Raw genomic sequence first — 18,931 nt, forward strand, 5'->3', positions numbered from 1 at the left:
GAATAAGTCATCAACTGTGTAAAATCCACAACCTTTTACATGGTAGCCGACATAGAACCAAATTTTATAGGATTCGAGCCACTGTTGGATTTTATCTGACTGTGTCCCTAAAGTATCCCACCATTGGAGCGAATTCTACACAGGGACAGAACAAAAGTTGTAGTTGCAGAAGTTCACTGAGCAAGACTCAGATTATCTGGACTGTATATGTGTACCTCTGTGTGTAACTCCGCATACAGCCATGGGAAATGCAGCTGGAAGTCTGGAGATGACACCCGGGCGGGATGTCAGACGACCCCTCAGCACTTACGGGCACAAACAGCCACCAGCCCCTAAACTGCCCCCACCACCTGAGGAGGAATTAGAGGAGAGGTTCAACATTGTGTTGGTACGTACCGAACAAAATATCCAAATAAGATGATCCACATTAACGGGGGTTCAGCTCGAATACGTCATTTTCTTTTTGTTTAAGTGTTTTGCTGATTGAAAGTAGAAATGTAGGTATGTTGAAAGGCTTCAGTGTGTGTGGCTGAGATGTGCCACTGCAGTAACTACAAATATGTTTGATATGCATTGTAAAAATGGTTTGCATCTCTTTGCATGCAAAAGCAAAGGTTATTATCAAATGAACAAGACTTTCCAATGATTGAAACTCCATAGCCTGTCCAAATGACAGCTAGTTGTACCACGTTAGGGTGTCGACTGTGTTGGAATGTTATGCTCATACATACTGAGGTGATTTCATTCATATGCATGTTTGTCAAATCTGTAAGATCTCTCCGAGTATGAGTGTTATGCAGCAGCGAGACTCTGATTGTGCAGCTGGAAGACTTTAATGCGTCATTAGGTGCAATTCACGTGCTGCATCTTTTATATGATGAGTGTACAATATGTAAATGTAATGCTGTTTAATACTTTGATCTATTTCTTTAAAGTAGTAGTTAATCCAAAATTCTGCCATTTAATCAACCCTTACGTCATTCCAAACCTGTATCACTTTCTTTCTTTCTGTAAACTGAAAGTAAATGATGATTTGGGTCTGTCAAATTCCAAAAAAGGACGAAAACCACCATTAAAGCATTATAAAAGTAGTCCAACTGCACTATATTTCAAATCTACAGCTTACAGCTTTGACAGTTGTGATCATACTTGTATATAAAAAATCTTTCTAAAATGTCTTATAAGTCATAAATATCTTCTTTTGTCTCCAACGGAAGAATGAAAAATGGTCACAAGTTAGACATTTGTTTTATATATATATATATATCTGTCATCATTTACTCACCCTCAAGTTGTTCCAAACCAAACAGTGACCAAACAGTTTCTGTCTCCATTGACTTCCATTGCATTGTATTCATACTATGGAAGTCAATGGGAACCAGCAACTGTTTGGTCACCCACGTTTATCAAAATATCTTCTATTGTGTTCAACAGAAACTCATACAGGTTTAGAACAACTTGAGGGTGAGTAAACGATGACAGAATTTTTATTTTTGGGCGAACTATCCCTTTAAGACCTGAAATAACCTACTAATCAACTTAACACTTGTTAAGTAAAGTATTAGACATGTCAGTTTCCTATCTAAACAGACCAAATCCAACAGTCCACATGTAAATAAAAGTGTTTAAAAGGGATATTTAGCCCATCTTTCACTCCTTTACCTATACACTGTAAACTGGTCTGGCTCTGGTGTGCGTTAGTAAAGTCAGCTGTAATTTATTCCAAGTTAATTAATCCACTCTGCCAATATCCTTGATGCTGTTCCTAAATCAGATAAACACTCTACACTCTCCCATCATTTAGCAGTGAAAGGCCATCTAATCTACGAACAAGTATTAAAGTGCACATGCAGGCTCTCCGTCAAACTCAAACAATTTCATTTCATCCAATCACCATCTACAGTGCCTACTGAGAAAGAGAGTTTGTGACATACTGTTTGTATAATGGAAATACGATGCAAATAATGCAAGTAGAACCAGCTGCGTGTTCGTGATAAAATGGCAATGACACATAGTCAGGTGCCAAATGTGAATACAACACAAAGCATCAGTACAATAACCTGTGAGCATGTTTAGTAAAAGTAATAAGTATTAAATTATGAAACATGTTATCACATAAGTCTTGCATAACAGTGGCCATATACATATGCAAACTCATGCAAATTTATAGAGAATTCTGCATTCTTTTCTATGTGAGGCAGAATATATGTATATAAACACAATAGTTTTGTCCTTGCATGTGTTTTTAGCATTTAAAACACACTAGCTAATGCTTTCTGTTTTGCCGTGCCGAGGGGAGGAGCGCAAGACATCTGCAAAAACTACAGGCCTGTAATTATACAAATGGGCCGTTCAGTTATTGATATTTTGCATGTGGCCACTTACTGAAAGGACAAACCATCCATCTTCAGCAGTAGTCCACCCTTCAGCTGATCTAGAAACACTCAGGACAAAAATATATGACATACAATGAATCAAAGTCAGTAATGAATGTATTTCAATACTTATTACTGCAGAAATGAGTCATAAAAACTAGGCCGATGATATGCAATGTAACTTTTGGCCCTATAGCAGTTAAAAAACAAAACTGCACGCATGCATTCTGCAGAAGAACATTGTTTTAGTTGTGCTTTGGCTCTGCATGCGTGATAAATATGACCTTTCACAATTGATTATGCTTTACAGTAAACTCTGTTAGAGAGCTGCATATGGCAATTTAGCTGTTCAGTAAAATTCCTTTTTTACCTGTTGAGTAATAAAAACAAAACACCATCTCCATGTCGCTTTTACAACATTTTAAATCCCTCAGTTCTTGCCATCTTCAAAAAGCCAAGCCAATGTTGGTTCTTGTTTTATTACGAGCTCTGTCTTGTTCTCTTTTTGCCAGCAGACTCTCTTCTGTTTGGCGTTTGTTTAAAGCACCAAACATTTAGCTGCTCCCATACCATATACGCGTCAAAGTAGCCGGTGTGGTGAGAAATCGAGTCGCCCCAGGAATCGGGTCTCCTTTAGGAACCTGAGTGATCCCATTGGTTCAACTGACTTTTAATGGGTTGTATTTTTAGCGCCTGATTATAATTCCAGCAAAATTACGCTTCAAATGCGTTAAAATGACCATTAATGTCTTTTAAATTACACGGTTCATATTACTAGTATATAACTAAAATTATAGGTTGTGAAATCAAGCATTTCTCATTCTTACTGTTTTTTAGTTAGCTTATATATGAGCATAGCATACATCTACCTGATTAGCTTGCTAGCTTAGCTTATATTATATTAGGTTTGTTTTTTGCTTCCAATATAGTTCCCAGTTTCCCAGTAGTTTCAAATTAATGATGTTTGTGTGTACTTAGCATGACAATTAATTTATTAAAAATGTATAATAGTAATATTATATACTATACCACATTGCTATCATTGTGTAAAATTATTAAAAATATCTGATTTGGCTTACAAATATACAAAAAACTCAAATGCAAATATTAATTGTATTAAATATTCAGTATCATCTTCTAGCAAAATTCTGCAGAAGGTAAAATTATATGACAGGTCTGAATGATGACATTAGGCACATGTGCATTGTGCTCTGCATGTGCACTAAACTACACTGCATTGCTGTAATGACCTTTGATGCAAAAAATGTGTACATTTTTGTACTTTATAAAGGATTCAAAATATCCTACAGGATTAATTTAGAATCCTATATATTCATATAGAATCCTATATGATTTAAAATAAATTGTGTCACAGTGTAATGAAGTTAGAAAATGTTAGCTGACCTTGTCCTGTTTTTTTAGAGAGATAGAATAGGTATAAAAAAAAGACAAGGAAAGAGCAGACAATACGCTCAGAAGGGAGAGAAATATAAGTAATAGATGATGGTGGAAGAGTTGGATGTGTTTTGTCTTTAATTCTATATTTCTCTAGCCACCTTTCCTCATTTTATAGACAGAAAAGGTGAGGAAACAATAAGGTCTGAATTAAGCATGCAAAGAGAACATGGTGTATACACAGCAGACCCAATACAACAGATTTAAGATTGACAATTATAATCAATGGAGCTGTCAGCACTGCAGGCATTCCATAAAGGAAGACGGTCTGAGAGCGTGACTGTGTGTGCGCGCGTGTGGGTGTGTTTTTGCCCTAAAGACATATTTCTGCAGATTGCTGGTGTTCCTCCCCTTGACCTGTTTTAAAAATTAGGACAGTGTCTTGCTAATATGCCATGCATTGCGAAGAAGTGTAATTCAATATGCACAAAAATGAAATAATACAGCAAAAGTCAAATGTGATGTTGTGGATGTAATTTTTACATGTTATTACATGTAATATTGTGAAATAGTTTTCTATTGGATATATTTTAAAATGTAATTTATTCCTGTGATGCAAAGCTGAATTTTCAGCATCATTACGCCAGTCTTCAGTGTCACATGATCCTTCAGAAATCATTCTGATTTGCTGCTCAAGAAACATTTATTATTGTTATTAATGTTGAAAACAGTTGTGCTGCTGCATATTTTTGTGGAAACCATTACACATATTTTTCAGGATTCTTTGATAAATAGAAAGTTTAAAAGAACAGCATTTATTTAAAATACAAATCTTTTTTAATATTATAAATGTCTTTACTGTCACTTTTGATCAATTTAATGCATGTTCGCTAAATAAAAATATTAATTTCTTTAAAAAAACTGACCACAAACTTTTGAGTGTTCATTAATAATCTTATAGCTGCAATTCAAATTGTTTCATCTACTATCTTCATTACTTTTAAACAAGAGATGCCATCCAGCATTCAGAGGTACAAAAGTTTTCCTTTCACTTTTCACAAAAAAAGTGATTTCATACGCCTGACGTGGATAGACGGATGTTTAGACTGTTTAGCATATTTGCTTTGACATTTACTATACAGTTCTTTAGTCTTCGGTCAGTCTTGGGCTCATAAGCGGGCCACAGAAAGGCTAAATGTTAGTATAGAGTTCATTGAGATCTTTTACAATGTTCCCAAAACAAATGATAACATTCCTCAGATATCAGCTGAAAGATACTGCCAAGGAACTGGGCACAAAACAAATACTGTGAATTCCAACCATCTTTACAGCAAAACAGTCTGTTCCTAAAGCAATTTCAAGCACTTGCACTTGATAATGCAATCTCATCTGCTGTATGCAGAAAGTAAAACTTGACAAACTGACAGTATGGGTTGTGGAAATACATTTACAAAGGGATTTGATATTCTCATGGAGAAGACATTTCCCAAAGTGCCCCCAAGTGAATAGCAACACCTGACCAAACCCTCCAGGGAACATCCCAATGAGAAGAATGATTGATAAAGTAAATAATGCGTGCATGTGTGTGGACTATTGGCTTCCTCTCTGTGACCTGGGAGATGATTTTCATAATTTTTTAGGGAAGTGATGCTAATATATATATACAGGTCCTTCTCAAAAAATTAGCATATTGTGATAAAAGTTCATTATTTTCCATAATGTAATGATAAAAATTAAACTTTCATATATTTTAGATTCATTGCACACCAACTGAAATATTTCAGATCTTTTATTGTTTTAATACTGATGATTTTGGCATACAGCTCATGAAAACCCAAAATTCCTATCTCAAAAAATTAGCATATTTCATCCGACCAATAAAAGAAAAGTGTTTTTAATACAAAAAAAGTCAACCTTCAAATAATTATGTTCAGTTATGCACTCAATACTTGGTCGGGAATCCTTTTGCAGAAATGACTGCTTCAATGCGGCGTGGCATGGAGGCAATCAGCCTGTGGCACTGCTGAGGTGTTATGGAGGCCCAGGATGCTTCGATAGCGGCCTTAAGCTCATCCAGAGTGTTGGGTCTTGCGTCTCTCAACTTTCTCTTCACAATATCCCACAGATTCTCTATGGGGTTCAGGTCAGGAGAGTTGGCAGGCCAATTGAGCACAGTAATACCATGGTCAGTAAACCATTTACCAGTGGTTTTGGCACTGTGAGCAGGTGCCAGGTCGTGCTGAAAAACGAAATCTTCATCTCCATAAAGCTTTTCAGCAGATGGAAGCATGAAGTGCTCCAAAATCTCCTGATAGCTAGCTGCATTGACCCTGCCCTTGATAAAACACAGTGGACCAACACCAGCAGCTGACATGGCACCCCAGACCATCACTGACTGTGGGTACTTGACACTGGACTTCAGGCATTTTGGCATTTCCTTCTCCCCAGTCTTCCTCCAGACTCTGGCACCTTGATTTCCGAATGACATGCAAAACTGAGCAACAGTCCAGTGCTGCTTCTCTGTAGCCCAGGTCAGGCGCTTCTGCCGCTGTTTCTGGTTCAAAAGTGGCTTGACCTGGGGAATGCGGCACCTGTAGCCCATTTCCTGCACACGCCTGTGCACGGTGGCTCTGGATGTTTCTACTCCAGACTCAGTCCACTGCTTCCGCAGGTCCCCCAAGGTCTGGAATCGGTCCTTCTCCACAATCTTCCTCAGGGTCCAGTCACCTCTTCTCGTTGTGCAGCGTTTTTTGCCACACTTTTTCCTTCCCACAGACTTCCCACTGAGGTGCCTTGATACAGCACTCTAGGAACAGCCTATTCGTTCAGAAATTTCTTTCTGTGTCTTACCCTCTCGCTTGAGGGTGTCAATGATGGCCTTCTGGTCGGCAGTCTTACCCATGATTGCGGTTTTGAGTAATGAACCAGGCTAGGAGTTTTTAAAAGCCTCAGGAATCTTTTGCAGGTGTTTAGAGTTAATTAGTTGATTCAGATGATTAGGTTAATAGCTCGTTTAGAGAACCTTTTCATGATATGCTAATTTTTTTAGATTTTTTTGAGAATTTTGGGTTTTCATGAGCTGTATGCCAAAATCATCAGTATTAAAACAATAAAAGACCTGAAATGTTTCAGTTGGTGTGCAATGAATCTAAAATATATGAAAGTTTAATTTTTATCATTACATTATGAAAAATAATGAACTTTTATCACAATATGCTAATTTTTGAGAAGGACCTGTATATATATATTATATATATATATATATGGGCTATTAAATATCAGTCCCAAGCTAAAATATACAATAAAGTTAGTAAGTTAGTATACAATACTAACATGAAATGTGTAGAAACTGCTCCTTGTGAATATTATGAACACCTGCATGCAAATCCTTCCCAACTAACACACGACATACCAGTTACATAATTTATTGGTATGGTACTAATTTACTAATTGACAAATTTGACGCTTTACATATATAATCAATACACAGCGCACGCTTTGAATAGTGAAATTGAAGAGTGCGCGCTACGAGCACATGACAGCTGACAGGACAGGAAAGTTAGAGACTTTTTTCATAACAAGTTATGAAAATAACGTTAGAATAATGATACTGACATATCCTGACAACATCTAATCTGACCGCAGATACTGAATCAGGACAATGTGTTTTTATCAGGCATTCCTTAGTTCTACTTAAACTGCGTTTGACAGAAGTGCCAACGGCTATCGCTCACGTCTTTCAAAATAAAAATCTCACATCAGTAAAACAGAATTACATTTGTTGTTGTTTCTTTGACTGCACACTTCACGAACTCAAACCTGTCCACTTTTGGGTCACGACCCACCTGTTTTAGGGGATTTACACGATGCCTGCATGCAAAATGTGTGTACTGTATCATCCGATGCTCAGATGAGTCATTGAGGTAATTCTGTAGGGGCCATAACAGTGTGTGCGCGGCACAAATGCAAACACTCATGCTGTTCATAAATAATTTAGGAGATCGTCATAGCAACAGGACATTCACGCAGCACTAATCTGCCGGTTCAAGAAGGGCATTCTTGGAGTCAGCATAACTTATTATACATGTGATCTGTCCGCTGCTCGTAAACTGTCTCACAAGACGCAACCGCTTACTCATCAGTTTATATGTGACCATGTGCCATAGTAACTCAACATTTAAACACTGCAGTGCTCTGGGAACATATTATAGCTAGATCTGGTCTTTGACTGCATATTGCAAATACAATTAGATCTGAAGAAAATGTGAGCAGTGCAAAACTTGGCATCCAACATAGATGCTAGGGTGTTGTGGGTGGTTGGCAGGGTGTTGCTATGTGGATGCCAAGGTGATTCTAGGTAGTTGCTTCCTCAGAATCCTATTACAATGCAATTCAGTGTTTTTTAAAAAAGAACTTAATACTTTTATTTAGCAAGGATGCATTAAATTGATCAAAAGTGACAGTAAAGACAAAATATTTCTATTTCAAATAAATGCTGTTCTTTTGAAATTTCCATTCATCAAAGAATCCTGAATCCCACATGTTTTCAACATTGATAATAATCATAAATGTTTCTTGCATATTAGAATGATTTCTGAAGGATCACGAGACACTGAAGACTGGAGTAATGATGCTGAAAATTCAGCTTTGATCACAGGAATAAATTACATTTTACAATATATTCAAATAGAAAACAGTTCTTTTAAATTGTAATATTTCACAATATTGCTATATTTACTGCATTTATGATCAAATAAATGAAGTCTTGGTGAGCAGGAGAGACTTCGTTCAAAACATTAAAGGTGCCCTAGAACTTTTTTTTAAAAAGATGTAATAAAAGTGTTTTTTAAAAGTGTCTGTGAAGTTTCAGCTCAAAATACTCCATAGATTTTTTTTAATTCATTTTTTTAACTGCCTATTTTGGGGCATAATTAGAAATGAGCCGATTCAGGGTGTGTGGCCCTTTAAATCTCGCGCTCTACGCCCACGGAGCTCGCGCTTGCCTTAAACAGTGCATAAACAAAGTTTACACAGCTAATATAACCCTCAAAATGATCTTTACAAAGTGTTCGTCATGCAGCATGTCTAATCGAGTAAGTACAGTGTTTATTTTGATGTTTACATTGATTCTGAATGAGTTTGATAGTGCTCTGTGGCTAACGGCTAATGCTACACTGTTGGAGATATTTATAAAGAATGAAGTTGTGTTTATGCATTATACAGACTGCAAGTGTTTAAAAATGAAAACAACGACAGTCTTGTCTCCGTGAATACAGTAAGAAACGATGGTAACTTTAACCTCATTTAACAGTACATTAGCAACATGCTAACGAAACATTTAGAAAGACAATTTACAAATATCACTAAAAATATCATGTTATCATGAATCATGTCAGTTATTATTGCTCCATCTGCCATTTTTTGCTATTGTTCTTGCTTGCTTACCTAGTCTGATGATTCAGCTGTGCACATCCAGACGTTCTGCCCTTGTCTAATGCCTTTCATAATGTTGGGAACATGGGCTGGCATATGCAAATATTGGTTACGTAACAGTCGGTGTTATGTTGAGATTCGCCTGTTCTTCGGAGGTCTTTTAAACAAATGAGATTTATATAAGGAGGAGGAAACAATGGAGTTTGAGACTCACTGTATGTCTTTTCCATGTACTGAACTCTTGTTATTTAACTATGCCGAGGTAAATTCAATTTTTGAATCTAGGGCACCTTTAAAAAAAATAAAAAATCAGACCTGAAAATTTTAAATGGCATTGTATAATAAAACATCAACAACTTTTTTTATTCTCTGAAAAACATTATGCAATGAATAATGGTTCTCAGTAAAGTTCTTTTACTAAACCGCAGGTGCCTAAAAAATCTTTTTCCCCTCAGTGGAACAGATCTATTGGTTCTGTTGAATTAATATAAAAAAAATGAGACTTACCCAATGGTTTATGATTTCTCTTGCTCTGTGATTGTAGAATTCCATGAATCTTCCACCTGATAAAGTGAAGCTGCTCTGTCAGTACGACAATGAGAAGAAATGGGAGTTAGTTTGTGACCAGGTGAGTTCAAAGCAAAAGGACATAAACATTAAAGGGTTAGTTCACCCAAAAATGAAATTTCTGTCATTAATGACTCACCCTCATGTTGTTCCACATCCGTAAGACCTTCGTTCATCTTCGGAACACAAATTAAGATATTTTTGATGAAATCAAATGAGTTTTTTTTTTTATCTCCCATAGAAAGCAATGAAATTACCACATTCAAGGTGCAGAAAAGTAGTAAAAACATGGTTCAAATAGTCAACGTAACTACAGTGGTTATGAAGTGATGAAAATACTTTTTGTATTTTCATACTTTTTTAGCCGCCGTTTGGATGCAAACATGGAAGCCTGCACTGCATTCACTACGTCAAATGCATATGACAACAGTTCAAATTGTTAAATAAAGTCGTTATTTTTGTTTTGTTTTTGGGCACAAAAAGTATTCTCGTCACTTCATAACATTAAGGCTGAACCACTGTAGTCACGTTGACTACGAGGCCTTTAATACCTTTCTGGACCTCAAAAGATGCAATGAGGTTGCTGCCAATGTGTAGTTCAGAAACCCTCAGATTTCATCAAAAATATCTTAATTTGTGTTCCGAAGATGAACGATTTACCGTTTGGGACAACATGAGGGTGAGTAATTAATGACAGAAATTTCATTTTTGGGTGAACTAACCCTTTAATGCAAGAAACATGACGTGAGTTTACTATTCCTTCTTGTTTCTGTCTTCAGGAGCGATTTCAGGTGAAGAATCCTCCATCAGTGTACATTCAGAAACTTAAGAGTGTTTTAGAGCAGGGAGGAGGCAGAAAGGTAACAATATGTGTGTGAGTTTGTGTATGTGTGTGTTTGAATCTGAGAGTGATGTGTAGAACTCATCCTATAATAATCAAACTGAAATACAGGAGTGATTTTATGTGTTTGATTTTCATTGTGTATGATTTTTAGTTTAAAAGGCGAGTCCAAGAATCTACACAAGTTCTGAGAGAGCTGGAGATCTCGTTGCGCACCAATCACATTGGGTAAGAGCCATCACGTGACCGCAGAAAAATGCATGTTACTGACAATGCATGTCTCTGGCCTGATTACACAATAAATGAATAGATACTTTTTTACTACTTAAAGTTTGTTAAATGCAGGTTTCATCTGGGAACGCGTGTGTCGACACTGGATTGTCTTTTGTTCTTCGTTTGTGAAGTTCTCTCTGTCTGTTCAGGTGGGCTGAGGAGTTTCTAAATGAAGAAAACAAGGGTTTAGAAGTGCTAGTGGACTACCTCTCTTTCGCTCAACAGGCAGTCACGTATGTACACACACACACACAAACACAGTGTCACACAAAGACACAATAGAGGAACCTAAATTCTTAATGTGACAAGGCGTCTGGGAAAAGAATGTGCTCAGAGTCAGACCATCCAGTGTCTCAAACCAAATTCTGATGCCAGCAGAACACTGGTGTTATATTCACTAGTCTGAGTAACGAAAAGTCTTCCACAAACTAATATAACTGTAGTGCACAGCAGACATTAACATGCATTCATAAGACAGACTGTGTTTGTACAGATATGACATGGACAGCTCTGATAATGGAAGCTTTGAGGAGAAATCTATGGAAGATCTGACTACGAGTGCGACAAACTCCCCCACCCACAATTCCCCACGCTCAGGACGGTCCTTCACCACAAGGTCAGTCATGCATGTTAAACCGCTCTGACATGACGTATTGTTCCTTATTTAAGCACTTTTCAGATTTACATGTTGTGTGTGTGAAGTAGCTCTTATGTTTCTGAGCACTAAATAGTCACGTTCACAAATAAATGTATAAATCCTTTGTAAAACTTCTCATGGAAAATTTACATCTAATACACATGCATACAAACAAGAATTTGTTGTTCACCTCATGCTAATGTTAATGAATTTGGAGTATTGTAAATGGGTGATTATATATATATATATATATATATATATATATATATACACATACAGTCAAACCAAAATTTATTCACACATCTTGAACATTTCATTCATTTATACAGTTTATTCACTATAGTTAAAAAAAGGGTAATAAAATATGACAAGATCTCAGAGTTAAACTGTGTTAGAAAAAAATAATCTTAATTATGTCAGATAACATGGTCAGGTCAAAGTGTCTAAATAATTTTTGGTCCCAAATTTTGATCAGTTTATGGGTATAATATGTCACAGTTTACTTTATTTTGCCATCCTCACTTACATAAATGACAGTTTTTTCCCCATTAATTTAGAATAAATTTTAGTATGAACGTTATTGGTGAACTATTATTTGTTTATAAAAATATTCGTAAGAAGATTTCACACAATTTTGTGTGTATGCACGCTTATTTAATGAGATCCATTTTTCTTAATTTTCTACAAAATTCCATGTCGTGTTCTCTTTTCAGCAATATTTACCACAGTTCTGTTTTTCTTAACAAAAAGTCAGCATGCAATAACTTATATATGACTATCTTCAGCTTCACAAATCTTCATAAAGAAACCCAATCACACAAAACATCATGCACACGTATTTTCATGAGCGTCAAAGTATGTGTGCAATGTATTTTATGATCATAACACGTGCAATCAGACACAAACAAACACACAAACCTGTCCAATCGCCTCTATCAGGATCAGCTGCATTCCTGTTACAAAGAGTGTTTGTGTGTCACTTATCTCTTTTAATGATTTTGAGATTACACAGTAATATAGTTCTGCTTCAAATTAATTTATGTTTCTGTAAGACTGGACAGTAATGATGTGTGAGCTGGTTTCACATGATCTATCTTCTCCTCAGGAAAGCTCTGAGATACTCACGTCTGCTCAGCCAGAAGAACCACCTGCATCTCTGCATCTTGTGCCTTCGCGCCATCATGAACTACCAGGTACTTCTCACTCTCATCTCTTCTCGTCTCATCTCTTCTTTTGACTAATGTGTCTCTGTGTGTGTGTGTGTTAGTTAGGGTTTAATCAGGTGATGGTTCATCCCAGCTGTGTCAATGAAATCACTCTCAGTCTCAACAACAAGAGTGCTAGGTGAGAGGACAGTGTGTTTTGGTTTTAAATGTTTTTGTTTCTACACATCTGTCCTTACATATTTGTGTGTGTGTGTGTGTGTGTGTGTGTGTGTGTGTGTGTGTGTGTGTGTGTGTGTGTTTAGGACAAAAGCACTGGTTCTGGAGCTCCTTGCTGCTGTGTGTCTGGTTCGAGGAGGTCACGAAATTATTATTGCAGCCTTCAATAATTTCAAAGAGGTAAGAAAAGACTTCTCTTCTTTTTCTTTTCATCCAGCTCACTTGTCTTATCATCTTGTCTCTCCTTGATCTTATGTGCACAATGCAACATTATAATAATAAAAAATATAATTAAATAGAATATACCAAAATCAAATCAAATCTAATATAATAATAAAAAGAAAATATATCAAAAATAAATAAAAATAAATATTACATTACTAAATATGTATTATAAAAATACTTAAAAGGAAAATGTTGGTTGTAATAAAATATAATCAAACATACCAAAACATAATATAATCAAATAATAATAATAATAATAATAAAATAATAATAATAAATATGTATTATAAAATAATAAAAACATTTGAATTAATAATATATAATCATATGTAATATACAAAAACATAATATAATCAAATGTAATTAATCAAAATACTTCCAAATTCCTAAAAAAAAAAAAAAAAAAAAAACTTTTTTGTGAAATATTTATTTGTGTGCAAAGACATGCACACATTTTTAAGTGTGGTTTGACTGTCTGAATACTTTTTAGGGCCACTGTACATATACAATATGTCAATAATTTTATAAATTATAATATTGTGAATAACATTTACTTTTCATCAATAAATGTCTTTAAGGATCAAAAACCTGACCCAAACTCTTTAGTTATTCACACAGACACATGATGAGATTTAGATACAAGTATCTGATCTGCTAAACTCGAGTAAGCTGAACCTCAGACTGATATCAGCTGTTACACCCAGTCTGAGAGCGAGAGACATCACAAAAATATAAGACGGGTATATAGGAGATATGACTATCCTGCAACCTCATGTATTCACACGGACGTCATTTTGAACTTTTTTATGTCACAAAGACATTTGTGTGGGTGATGATTTAGATGCCTATCTCTGACACCAGAAAGTATTATGCAAACTAGAGTTAAAACCAAAACATTTTATACCTGCTTTGGGGTTTCCCATCCATATTTCCTCATCGTGACGATGAACGTGCATATTTACATAAAAATTTAACAGCCTTTCTGTAGCGAGAGCTAAATAATAAGATAGAGATGTTAAGCCAACAATAAACATCAGATGATAAACTATCCTGTAATTTGAAATGCTGTCAATCAAACCACGTTTCAGAAATCCTGGCAGTATCCGAAATCCTTGTCCCTGTGGGGACATTTTTGGTCCCCATGAGGAAAACAGCTTATAAATCATATTAAATTATGTTTTTTGAAAATGTAAAAATGCTGAAAGTTGCCTGTTATGGGTAAGGTTAGGGGATAGAATATACAGTTTGTACAATATAAAAATCATTATGTCTATGGAAATTTCCCATAAAACGTGTGTATTTGTGTGTATTTGTGTGTGTGTGTGTGTGTGTGTGTGTGTAGGTGTCCGGAGAGAAAAACAGATTCGAAAAACTAATGGAATATTTCAGAAATGAAGACAGCAACATTGATTTCATGGTGAGGACAGAAAATTCTAAATGTTACCCATTTTCTATATGCATTTCAAATTCCCAATACTAACTTCACAGTACATACATAACATACAAAATACATTGGTTTTCTTGACATAGGTTAAGGTTTTTCCTGTTTAACACTCTGAGGTCTGAAAACGCGCCGGCGCGTTTTGCAGGTTTTTTTTCACATTGCAGCAAAACAGACTTAAAATACTCCGTCATTTTTTGTCATAGAGACATAAGTAATATATCAATTGAAACTATAGAATATCTTCTTTTATTTGTATACACTCAGAGTAAAAACACAATGTTGTGCTTTTTGTAAAATAAAGAAAACTAACATGATGCGTGATTTCTCGTCTCCCTCTGAACGAAGTCCAATCTGATAGTTCTCAGAAAATGAACTGTAACTTAGTGAATACTAATCACAGAAAAATTAAACTTATGTCTAAAAAAACGTTAAGATGTCAGGTTTTAAATCATGTAAGTCAAATCGAAAACAAACCTTCTGTGTTTATGTAATCTGTATGAAAAGAGAGCCATGTCAGAAGTCCGTGATTCAGCTCATTATCTGCTAATGCGGCCACGCCCACAGAGCCAGTGCTAACCCTCTGGAGTCTGAGGCTGATTTGGGGCCTGGAGAAGTTTTGACATGCCCTGACATTTGTGCTTTTTTCAGTTGTTCATAAACATATTAATGGAAAAAGTGTCATTACACTGTATTCAGCACAAACTAGGCTACAATAATATATGAGGAACATGTATGTACATGTTTGTGTTTTTGAAGGAATAACATTTATGCGTGGTTATTGAAAAAACAAAAAACTTAAGTCACTGAAATAAGGCCAAAAAAAGTATAGTAAATCTGTGTTTACAATACTTTAGGGTATTGGAGGTTGTAAACTAGAGTTTTTGCTTCAAAATTATGTAAAAATTATGCTGCCTACTCCTTCATATAAAACAATATATTGATTTAGTTTTTGTAAGACACTTTTTGCCAAGAATATGCCAACAGTATGCGTGGAGGCATGAATCACCACTGAATAATGGGCCATTCTCACCTGAAAAGACAAAAGAATTGCATAGTAATGAGCTGAAATGACTTGCATATTAATGAGGCATTTCAGTCAGGTAGGCTGTGAAAAAAACCTTCTGTGATGTCTCAAGCTCATCATGATATATGAAACATACAGAAAAATATTATTACAATATAAAGTAATGGTTTTATATTATACTTTAAAATATAATGTATTTCTGTGATGCAAAGAGTCTGAATATAGGCTTTTAGTTTAAAAGCATGCACATTTGGAGAAATATTGGATTCTCATATGCTTATGTCAATTTTCTATACAGAGGAGTTATATTTATTTAATATTGTCATTACTATGAGCGCTGGTGTTTTCAATTCATACTTGAAGTCGGAGGGCGCTCTCTGTGCATTTTTAGTCCACAAATTCATCTAAAAGAAGAAGAGGCTATTCCATGAATGGAGTTTCCAATTCATACTGCAGCCGGAGGGCTCTAAAGAAACAAAAACTCATCTAAAATTCATCTATAGAAGAAAAGAAAACAGGAACTAACTGCATGTCTTCTAGAGCTCGCTAACCATGACTTTTACATCCAGATAAACACTTTTCAAGACAATAAATACACGATTGAGACGATGAATGCATGTATTGCCTCTGAATTTGCGTCTGAATAGCGCTGGCTCCGTGGGCGTGGCCGCATTAGCAGATAATGAGCTGAATCACGGACTTCTGACATGGCTCTCTTTTCATACAGATTACATAAACACAGAAGGTTTGTTTTCGATTTGACTTACATGATTGAAAACCTGACATCTTAACGTTTTTTTAGACATAAGTTTAATTTTTCTGTGATTAGTATTCACTAAGTTACAGTTCATTTTCTGAGAACTATCAGATTGGACTTTGTTCAGAGGGAGACGAGAGATCACGCATCATGTTAGTTTTCTTTATTTTACAAAAATCACAACATTGTGTTTTTACTCTGAGTGTATACAAATAAAAGAAGATATTCTATAGTTTCAATTGATATATTACTTATGTCTCTATGACAAAAAATGACGGAGTATTTTAAGTCTGTTTTGCTGCAATGTGAAAAAAAACCTGCAAAGGCGCGTTTTCAGACCTCAGAGTGTTAATATTGTAGGAAACTGATATATATATATATATATATATATATATATATATATATATACACACAAAATGACATGACATACAAAATGTCATCAATATATACATTAACGTTTCCTTTTTTACCTCTAGGTGGCTTGTATGCAGTTTATCAACATTGTAGTGCACTCAGTGGAGAACATGAACTTCAGAGTGTATTTACAGTACGAGTTTACACAACTGGGACTAGACAGCTATCTAGAGGTGAGCAACTAAACTACACTACCATTTAAAAGTTGACTGTCATTTCTTTTTTTTCCATTCTTTTTTTTCTTTTTATTCAGCAAGGATGCATTAAACTGATCAAAAGTGACAGTGAAGGCATTTCTAACGTTACATATAATGTCTGTGTGTGCAGAAGTTAAACACCACTGAGAGTGAGAGGCTGCAGCTGCAGATTCAAGCGTACCTGGATAATGTGTTTGATGTCGGAGCGATGCTAGAGGACGCAGAGGCCAAAAATACAATAATGGAACATCTAGAGGAGCTACAAGAACAAAACACACAGGTACACACACACAAAATTACTTCAACCTCTACTCATATATATATATCGGATCTATATATCTTATACTGTATAGATGTTTTCAAATGCACATATATCTACTTTTTGACTCAATAATGTGTGTGTGTGTATATATATATATATATATATATATATATATATATATATATATATAGATAGATATAGATAGATATATAGATAGATTATTGTGCTATTTTTTGTAAATAGATACACACCAGATCATATTTAAGCTCTCATGATGTTGTGTATATCAGCTTAATACTAGACTGCAGCAGTGTGAGAGTGAAGCTGTGGAGAAGATGTCTGAATTCGAGAAACAACTTATAGAGAGTATGAAAGAGGTGGAGGTTCTGAAGGTAACACACTTCACACACACACACACTCACTCACTCACTTTTACTCGTGTTTCCAGCCTGTGTAGCTTTGGTTCCTGTTGCATGTGTGTGTTTTCAGGGCAGTCTGAAGGAGGCGCATGCTCAAGTCTCTCAGCTGCAGCAGAAGGAGAAAGAGAGAGAGACACGCAGTGAGAAAGAGCAGGAGCGAGAGAGAGACAGACAGCACTCTGAGCTGGAGAAGATGCTTCAGGTTCTAGTGGATCGAGGTCTGATCCGCATGGAGAGATCTGAATCTGGCTCTCTGGATTTACACATTATACCAGCCGCTAACACAACAGGTGAAGATCAGATATATACATAATAACATATAGTTAGGAAAAAGTTAACTTAATTAACTATAATATAATATAATATAATATAATATGTTAGGCAAATTCTGGCGAACAGCCACTGCTCTGGACAGTTTTACAGATTATTATTAAATCTTATTTATTTTGAAAACTCCCAGCCATGTTATAAATGTAAAGATAAGTACTATAACATATTTTTTTAAATAATAAATAAAACAATTCTCTTTTAATCCCAAGATAAGAGTACAACAGAAATTAAGGCCTCACCTGCGATGCAGTCTCCGCCCCCTCCTCCTGCTCCCGCCCCTCCACCACCTCCTCCTCCGCCCCCTATGAGCACAGCTCCGCCCCCTTCACCTTTACCTGGAAGGGCAGGAACAGTAAAGACAGGTGAGAGAAATGATAACAGCCATGTATAGTACAGAACAACTATGAGATTCGAAATGATTCTGAATGAGAAGTGGAGCTGTGCACATGCACTGAAAGACTTACTTGTATTTCTTTCCCTGTGTGTGTGTGTGTGTACGTGTGTTTAAGGTGTAAAAGGTAAGAAGCCAATCAAGACAAAGTATCGTATGCCACTGCTTAACTGGCAGGCTCTAATGGAGGAACAGGTGGCTGGCACCGTCTTCACAGAGCTGGATGACGAAAGTGTGCTTGGGGTCAGTTCTGTGTTTCTAACTCGCCTCTTAGAAATGCATTAAATAGGGCCACCTGAAAATAGAGTCTTTGGAAACATTGCTGCTTGCTACTTTTTCTTCTTGAAATATATATTTTTAATTACTTATTAAATATTTTTAATATAAAATATTTTTTAAATTTGAATATAATTTTTGTTTTTATTTTTTATATATTTTATTTTAATAAAAAATGTTTTTTAGGGGTAGTCCTTCCCAATTTTTTAAAATGTGAATATAATTTTTGTTTTTATTATTTATAAATTTTATTTTAATAAAAAAATGTTTTTTTAGGGGTAGTCCTTCC

General features: G+C 35.6%; 1 protein-coding gene and 1 long non-coding RNA gene across 4 annotated transcripts in view; one reads left to right on the forward strand and one right to left on the reverse strand.

The window, feature by feature from the left end:
* On the reverse strand, positions 1-9,807 carry LOC125257558. The gene is made up of 4 exons (XR_007182415.1): positions 9,711-9,807; positions 2,386-2,443; positions 216-350; positions 1-135 (listed from the first exon to the last, which is right to left on the reverse strand). It is a non-coding gene; the product is annotated as an uncharacterized LOC125257558 (long non-coding RNA).
* fmnl1b (formin-like 1b) overlaps positions 129-18,931 on the forward strand; it is a 26,019-nt gene continuing 7,216 nt past the window's right edge. For all 3 annotated transcript variants that reach the window (XM_048173979.1, XM_048173978.1, XM_048173980.1), the window contains exons 1-16: positions 129-388; positions 9,748-9,831; positions 10,550-10,630; positions 10,766-10,839; positions 11,034-11,117; positions 11,378-11,500; positions 12,627-12,714; positions 12,789-12,865; positions 12,990-13,083; positions 14,471-14,545; positions 16,830-16,940; positions 17,095-17,244; positions 17,517-17,618; positions 17,716-17,935; positions 18,185-18,337; positions 18,485-18,609. In XM_048173979.1, coding sequence (XP_048029936.1) covers positions 242-388; positions 9,748-9,831; positions 10,550-10,630; positions 10,766-10,839; positions 11,034-11,117; positions 11,378-11,500; positions 12,627-12,714; positions 12,789-12,865; positions 12,990-13,083; positions 14,471-14,545; positions 16,830-16,940; positions 17,095-17,244; positions 17,517-17,618; positions 17,716-17,935; positions 18,185-18,337; positions 18,485-18,609 — 1,788 coding nt within the window. In that variant the 5' untranslated portion in view covers positions 129-241. The remainder of the gene's footprint in view (positions 389-9,747; positions 9,832-10,549; positions 10,631-10,765; positions 10,840-11,033; positions 11,118-11,377; positions 11,501-12,626; positions 12,715-12,788; positions 12,866-12,989; positions 13,084-14,470; positions 14,546-16,829; positions 16,941-17,094; positions 17,245-17,516; positions 17,619-17,715; positions 17,936-18,184; positions 18,338-18,484; positions 18,610-18,931) is intronic.

This window comes from Megalobrama amblycephala, linkage group LG22 (genome assembly GCF_018812025.1).
Source record: "Megalobrama amblycephala isolate DHTTF-2021 linkage group LG22, ASM1881202v1, whole genome shotgun sequence".
In the NCBI taxonomy this organism is placed as follows: Eukaryota; Metazoa; Chordata; class Actinopteri; order Cypriniformes; family Xenocyprididae; genus Megalobrama; species Megalobrama amblycephala.